General features: G+C 42.3%; 2 protein-coding genes across 4 annotated transcripts in view; one reads left to right on the top strand and one right to left on the bottom strand.

Annotated features, from left to right (window-relative positions):
• Positions 1–4,354, top strand: part of uggt1 (UDP-glucose glycoprotein glucosyltransferase 1) — a 48,356-nt gene extending 44,002 nt beyond the window's left edge. Inside the window, exons 33-40 of the mRNA XM_037694952.1 lie at positions 1,736–1,840; positions 1,972–2,056; positions 2,317–2,499; positions 2,752–2,912; positions 2,996–3,110; positions 3,283–3,399; positions 3,959–4,097; positions 4,173–4,354. Of these exons, the coding sequence (XP_037550880.1) occupies positions 1,736–1,840; positions 1,972–2,056; positions 2,317–2,499; positions 2,752–2,912; positions 2,996–3,110; positions 3,283–3,399; positions 3,959–4,097; positions 4,173–4,192 (925 nt within the window). The 3' untranslated portion in view covers positions 4,193–4,354. The remainder of the gene's footprint in view (positions 1–1,735; positions 1,841–1,971; positions 2,057–2,316; positions 2,500–2,751; positions 2,913–2,995; positions 3,111–3,282; positions 3,400–3,958; positions 4,098–4,172) is intronic.
• Positions 4,355–4,683: 329 nt separating this feature from the next.
• Positions 4,684–7,886, bottom strand: part of LOC119427354 (transcription factor Sp3) — a 24,406-nt gene continuing 21,203 nt past the window's right edge. For all 3 annotated transcript variants that reach the window (XM_037694954.1, XM_037694956.1, XM_037694955.1), the window contains one exon: positions 4,684–7,310. In XM_037694954.1, the coding sequence (XP_037550882.1) occupies positions 7,057–7,310 (254 nt within the window). In that variant the 3' untranslated portion in view covers positions 4,684–7,056. The remainder of the gene's footprint in view (positions 7,311–7,886) is intronic.

The following is a 7,886-nucleotide window of genomic DNA, read 5'->3' as shown; positions in this document are numbered from 1 at the left end:
GAGAGGAGAAGACGGAGAGAAGAAGACGGAGAGAAGAAGACGGAGAGAAGAAGACGGAGAAAAGTAGACGGAGAGAAGAAGACGGAGAGAAGAAGACGGAGAAAAGAAGACGGAAAGAAGAAGACGGAGAGAAGAAGATGGAGAGGAGAAGAAGATGGAGAGGAGAAGAAGACGGAGAGAAGAAGATGGAAAGAAGAAGACGGAAAGAAGAAGACGGAGAGAAGAAGACGGAGAGAAGAAGACGGAGAGAAGAAGACGGAGAGAAGAAGATGGAGAGGAGAAGAAGATGGAGAGGAGAAGAAGACGGAGAGAAGAAGACGGAAAGAAGAAGACGGAAAGAAGAAGACGGAGAGAAGAAGACGGAGAGAAGAAGACGGAGAGAAGAAGACGGAGAGAAGTAGATGGAGAGAAGTAGAAGGAGAGAAGTAGAAGGAGAGAAGTAGAAGGAGAGAAGTAGATGGAGAGAAGTAGAAGGAGAGAAGTAGATGGAGAGAAGAAGACGGAGAGAAGAAGACGGAGAGAAGAAGACGGAGAAAAGTAGACTGAGAAAAGTAGATGGAGAGAAGTAGATGGAGAGAAGAAGACGGAGAGAAGAAGACGGAGAAAAGTAGACGGAGAGAAGAAGACGGAGAAAAGTAGACTGAGAAAAGTAGACGGAAAGAAGATGGAAAGAAGAAGACGGAGAGAAGTAGACTGAGAAAAGTAGATGGAAAGAAGTAGACGGAAAGAAGATGGAAAGAAGAAGACGGAGAGAAGTAGACTGAGAAGTAGACTGAGAGAAGTAGACTGAGAGAAGTAGACTGAGAGAAGTAGACGGAGAGAAGTAGACGGAGAGAAGTAGACGGAGAGAAGTAGACTGAGAAGTAGACTGAGAGAAGTAGACTGAGAAGTAGACTGAGAGAAGTAGACTGAGAGAAGTAGACGGAGAGAAGTAGACGGAGAGAAGAAGACGGAAAGAAGTAGACGGAAAGAAGTAGACGGAGAGAAGACGACGGAGCGAAGACGACGGAGCGAAGAAGATGTAGAGAAGAAGATGTAGAGAAGTAGACGGAGAGAAGAAGATGGAGAGAAGACGACGGAGAGAAGTAGACGGAGCGAAGACGTGTTGAAATAGTGAATAAAATTTTGGAACTACCTCAAAAAAGATCCACTAGACCAGTGCTTCTCAATTATTTTCTGTTACGCCCCCCCAGTTTTTATTTTCATCTTTTTTTTGGCTCTTTGCAGCTGGAGAGAAACTGCTTATGCACCCTTAGGGTCCACCACACCAAATAAAAACTCCAAAAAAAAAAAACATTCATAAAAACTGGTAAATTAGAGGCCAGGCTTCAGTGTTTTTCTGCATGTATGTAATATAGTTCAATGTTTAAATTGTTCATTTGAAAATGTTTGCCCCTGTCATTTTGATCCTGATCAGTAATAAACTTGAAAATTTCAATTCTGATTTTTGTTTTTTCTTTCTCTTTAAACTGCTCGTTCATCTTTAATAGACAGAAACGTTAAGTAACTACCAGACACTGAAAGCTGAGGTTGTTCTGGAAAAAGGAGCAAAAATACAGACTCAATACATGTTTTTTGACAGTTTTATAGCTATAAAATAAAATACCAGGCGGCCCAGTTATATTTCTGGTCATAAGAGGGTTAATTTGTCAGTAATGATTATAATAAGCTACAGCTTCATATGTTGTAGATACCTGGAAACACTGACAGACTGTTTCTGGTTTTGGTCCTTCAGAGGTTTCACAGGCGGGGGGAAGGTGGAGGAGCCCAAACAAGAGAAAGATAACGTGATCAATATCTTCTCGGTGGCCTCGGGGCATCTCTATGAAAGGTTCCTCAGGTGAAGGTTCAACACATCACAAATTCTCACTAACGTCTCGTTTGTTTTTAATGTGAGCAAACATTTGATTGATTTTAGTGTTTTTGTGTTGTCCGTGTTTTTATTTTCTTCCGTTTTCTCTTTTCTCTCAGGATTATGATGATGTCGGTTCTGAAAAACACCAAAACCCCCGTCAAGTTCTGGTTCCTGAAGAACTATCTGTCCCCAACTTTCAAGGTAGTACGAAGATCTCACATCAGCTGCAGCTTTTTCAGTAAAACGAATATAAAACTGGATCTTGGAGAGGAAAAAGCAGCGTAAATAAAATATTTCCTGAGGAATCAGAACTTCTTCTTCATATTGACTCAGATTTCACTTCCTGCTTTTAGTTGATGATGATCCCTCAGCTCTGTTGTGGAGGCAGCACCAGGGTTTATTAAAGATCTAACACTCCACCTGGTTCTCAGCTCGTGTTGCTGCGTGTCGTCTCCTCGCAGGAGTTCATTCCTCACATGGCGAAGGAGTACGGTTTCCAGTACGAGCTGGTCCAGTACAAGTGGCCCCGCTGGCTGCACCAGCAGACGGAGAAGCAGAGGATCATCTGGGGCTACAAGATCCTCTTCTTGGACGTGCTGTTCCCGCTCGCTGTGGACAAGATCCTGTTTGTGGACGCCGACCAGGTTGGCTCAGATAAAAACACATTTCGTTCATCCTGTTCAGACGTTTGTCAGCGTGAGCTCGTTCCAAGTGATCTTAAAAAGATGAACCTTTATTGTAAATTGCTTAAGTTTTGTTAAAAGAGATGTTTTCCATCTAATTGTAGCTTTTATTTCTATATTTGATTCACTTCTCTGTAAACGTGTTTAGATCTGAGACGTGTTGCTTTCTTGAATCCATGCTGGTGTACTTAAACATTTGAGCTTCCTCTTCAGATTGTGCGCACCGACCTGAGGGAGCTGCGGGACTTTGACCTGGAGGGCGCTCCGTACGGTTACACCCCGTTCTGCGAGAGCCGCAGGGAGATGGACGGCTACCGCTTCTGGAAGTCCGGTTACTGGGCGAGCCACCTGGCCGGACGCAGATACCACATCAGGTGCCGGCTCAGCTGCAGGGCAGCGTTTTCACTTTTTACACTCCCGTGCTCATGTGGTGTTTCTGTCACACGTCCACCTGCAGCGCTCTGTATGTTGTCGACCTGAAGAAGTTCAGGAAGATCGCTGCAGGAGACCGACTCAGAGGACAGTACCAGGGACTGAGCCAGGACCCAAACAGCCTGTCCAACCTGGACCAGGTCTGTGAGCTGCATCTCTTCTTACTGGGGATATAAGATGATGGCATTCATGATGGACCCACGTTTTATGACTTTACTTTGAAAATATAAAAGTTTTGTTGCACCGTATTTGTAAATATCGCTCCTGTTGGTGCCTCCTCACAGATTTATGCTTATTATTAATTATTTCCAGGATCTTCCCAACAACATGATCCATCAGGTTCCCATAAAGTCTCTGCCTCAGGAGTGGCTGTGGTGTGAGACGTGGTGCGATGACAGCTCCAAGAAGAGCGCGAAGACCATAGATCTGGTAACTGTGCGCGTGTGTGAAAAGTTCACGTTTAATGGAATTGGTTTAATATGCAGTTCTGCTAACAGCCACTAGAGGGCAGCAACTGTTAGAGTAGATTCAGTCATTAATAAAAACCTATCATGTACTGTAAACTTAAAATTAAACTTGGTTTACTGGGGTTAGGTTTTTAAAAAAAAATTGTATTTAAACGGTTAAAATGTCCAATTAAATAGTGAAATTCTGTAATAAATTGTTTAAAATTGGCTGAAATTTGCACCTACGAGTGGATTTGGGTAAAAGCTGTTTGCTCATCGTCCACCATGAAGTCTGCAGAAGTTGCACTTGAATCCATTCTAGATTATAAACAGAAAATAATCCAGCACTCGTCATTTTAATGTTGGGTTTGGTTGTGAATTTTCTTACAAGTTTGTTCTGTAACGTCACAGAACAAACAGAAATGTTATGTTTTGCTAAAGTTGTTCAGATAAAATAATAAAAATGTTCAGATTATCATGAAATAAAACCTAAACACTGGACTCAGTTTCAGAGTCTAACTCTTAATTTTTCTAAACGACAGTGTAACAACCCGATGACCAAGGAGCCCAAGCTGCAGGCTGCGGTCCGGATCGTCTCAGAGTGGACCGACTACGACCAGGAGATAAAACGCCTGCAGACCCGAGTCCAGGAGAACCACACGCCGGAGGAGCAGAGAACAGGTAGTGGACATTCAGCAGCTGGACTGCTCAGACAGATGTTCACGTCTCTGACCATCTTCTCTGTGTCTCTGTCAGACGTCCACTCAGAGCTGTGAGGACGAGCCGCTGGACTGGACTCTGCTCCCAGTCCGAGCCTCCTCTGTGACAGACTGACCACAAGCTGGGTTTTTGTACGGGCAGTAAGAATGTACTTTGTGGAGCAAACTAGTTTTTTTTACCGTTTTCTGTTCTGGACGTTAGTTTGCACTGATTCTGGTCGGGACTGTGGTTGAAGCACAACTTCTCTGTTCTCCCCACAACTCATGTGGTGAAAGAATTTCAGAACAAACTAAACATTTGGCAGCAACAATAGGTTCTGTTCAAAGGGACTGATAAGTTTTTAAGACCAAATTAACAAAGGAAACCTCAAGAGTAATTTATAATGATTAAAAAAGCTCTCAGGTGGATTCAAACATTAAGGATTGTTTTATTAAGAAACAGGAAAACATCCATTTCCTGTTTGAGTATAATTTGTTTAAAAAAGGGACAATTCTTCAGTTCCAGTTTTATATTATTCTCATGTTTTTTTCTTAAATCTGGTCTTTGATCAACATAAAACAGAACTGGACTTTGTTAAAGCCATCAACACGAACCAGTTAGTTACTGGAAGCTTTCAGACTTTTATTGTGATCCATTTGAAAAAAGGTTTTACAAAAGGTAACATTCAATTTTTACACCAATTCTTTAAAAAAAATTACTTAAAATAAGGTTTTGAAACAACAAATTCAGCTAGTAATGGCTTCTATAAACAAGGTGAAAACAAGAGCATATACATGTAAATGAATGCTACGAACATGAGGACAAACCGAGAGGATTAAATAAAAACAAACAAAAATGGCATGATTGTTTTCCTTTTCACTGACATCTGGTCACACTGACCCTCAGAGCCGTTACCGTTTGGTGTCCAACTGGAATGTCTGGTGACAGAAGCGCTCCCGCTGGCTGCAGACTTCCTGTTTCCTCCACGCGGCAACATTAGTGTGATCTCCTGCAGCCATGAAGCAGTCCTTGGTGAAAGCTTTAGGGTCACCGTTAACGTGGCTCCGGTTTTAGACGAGACCCAGATGAGCCAACAAGAAAAACTCGAGATACATTTGGAAATTTACAACATAAAATTAAGCAAAAAGGTGTTTTTATGTGTGAGCGAGCACCGTGCGCTCAGGAAGCTGCTCTTTCTCAGCGTCTCTGCCCTAAATGAGGAGGATCAGTTCTCCCACCACCTGCTGGACCCTAGTGGTGCAGCTAGTCCAGCCACTGCTTTAGTAACTGGGCTAACAACTTTTACCTTCAACAGAAAGAGTGAAGCAACAAGACGCATCATCTAAATCAATGGTTCCCAGTCCTGGTCCTTGAGGAACACCATCCTCCATGCTTTTGTTTTTTTTCCTGATTTGAATGAGTGATCCAACAAACTTCTGCAGAGCTTCAAGTAATGAAACCACTGATCAGGTGTTGGAGCAGACACAACCAGAACATGCAGGATGGTGTTCCGCAAGGACCAGTGTTGGGAACCACTGATTTAAATCACCCGGGGAGAGTCCACCGTTATTTTTGCACAACTTTTGAACTTAACTGGTGCCACCTCCAGTTGTGTTAAACAAAGTTGGATTAATCCATTAAAAACTAACATTATTGATGGTAGCTGCAGATTAAAGGTAGAGTCAGAACTTCCTCCTGCTGTTCCTACACAACACATCTGACTCCATTTTGGATGCACCGATTCAGAGTACAAGTACTTACGTTCGAGCTGATACGAGTATGTTAACTAATCAGTGAAGTGCGGTCAGGTGTAGTTAAATAAACCAAATATAATCCTTCTTTGCAAGTGTTTGCAGGTACTTGTAGGTTATGTTTTATCTACAGAAGTACTCACATTTAATATATTTAATTTGACCAATTTGATTTAAAACCGGATTAAGAAAAAGCAAACTTGTAATTCCAAGCCTCTGTCTGCAGGGAGCGTCTTTGGATCAGACTGCTGAAATAGACTTTTTTTTTTTACGTTTAAAATTTCTCATTTTCTTCAAATTACAGATTCAATTCAATTTCAGTTCAGTTTATTTCTATAGCACCAAGTCACAACAGAAGTTATCTCAGGGCACTGAACAGAAATCAACTTCATCAAAACTAACCGTTTTACGACTACTTGTGAAACTGTTTTGTGTGAACTTCTCAGATGAAGCAGGTGCATTTTATAAAAGCGCCCATTGGTGCGATCATTAGAAAACTCGTGCTTCTGTATTTCCCGCGGCTGTTTACAAACTAAACTCTGCACCGCGCTGGATTTTCAATTTTTCTCAGATGTTTTCTAGAACTGTTTGTCTTAAAAGTGCTAGATTTTTCTCTAAACATGGTTTACGGTCTGCTCTACTTTAGTCTCCTTCGCTCCTCCTTGCAACAGTTATCAAATATTATGGTGCGTTAGCGCCACCGACTGGTCAGGAGTGGCAGGCCAGCACTTCATCCTGACTGCTGCATTATGGTAAAGTGGTATTAGTACTGTCTGAATACAGGCACGCGGTATTGAGTACTCGATCCTGGCATCGGTGCATCCCTGTCTCTGTTACAGTTGTATTATCTGCAAAGCTTGGAAAAAATATAATAAAACACGCACCTCCAGCATTTTATACAAGAGTATCATACAAAGTAAGGCATTTCTTCGTGTTGAGTTTTAATGTCTTGAGTGTTGATTCATGTTTGTCTCGTGTACGATCACGTGAACGTTCTTTTTACCCCTTATTATAAAAAGACTGCAAAAAACAAAGTCAAGGTAACTCTCACTTAAAATATATATATTTGTCATATATATTTACGTATATATCCATATGTTAAAAAAAAAGAAAAAGAGGAAGGTAAAAGAAATGCTCCTAGAGGTCTCTGATTGGCCAGTTCTCAGAAATCACCCCCCCTCACTCCCGTTTTACTCCAAAACCTCACCGGGCGCCACAGTGACCAGCTGCAGAGGGATGTCCTGATTGGCTACGAGGTCGTGAGCAGCGGCGGTCTGGAGGATGAGCGTGGTGCCGTCCGCGGTGATGATGGTGTCGCTGACGGGCGGAGGCGTGGAGGAGGGGGCGGTGCCCTTTTTGTTCTGATGAGTCTTTATGTGCTTGGCCAAGTGGTCGCTGCGCATGAACCTCTTGGAGCACTCGGAGCACACGAACTTCTTCTCTCCTGCCGGAACACGCACACATCAGACAGGAGGCAAACACAGGCGATAAGACACCCCCCCCACCACCCCCAATCATTGGATGCAACTACAACTGATTCACTTTAAGAAGTCGATTAAACATGGCCGCCACAAGCTAGCCAACATTAAAGCGTCAAACGTTTTACAGGTGCTGAGGTGAAGTGAAGTGGTCGTCGCTGCCTTTGATGGTTTGGACACATCAAACATTTCTTCTTCCTGGAACACGTTCACGTTTCTACAAATGTTCACAACCTCTTCATCAGTGTCATACTTCCTTCATGAGAAACTACCTGAAGCTCTTACATCATGCACCACTTTCAGATCGGTCTTGTTTTCAACAACCATAAGATCAGCCCAGTGCTTCGTCTTTCTCCAAACCAGATCACCAGGACCTTCTCAGAGGTGTAGCTGCACAGCACAGTCACCTAACTGGATGACTGAGTTTACAAACTCTTTTTATACATCTATCTAATGTGTGTGTGTATGTATGTATGTATATATATATATATATATGTGTATATATATATATATATATATATATATATATGTGTATATATATA

This window comes from Nematolebias whitei, chromosome 21 (genome assembly GCF_014905685.2).
Source record: "Nematolebias whitei isolate Nwh7 chromosome 21, NemWhi1, whole genome shotgun sequence".
NCBI classification, from domain to species: domain Eukaryota; kingdom Metazoa; phylum Chordata; class Actinopteri; order Cyprinodontiformes; family Rivulidae; genus Nematolebias; species Nematolebias whitei.
The sequence above is the reverse complement of the archived record's forward strand: the minus strand, read 5'-3'. Positions and strand labels throughout refer to the sequence as shown.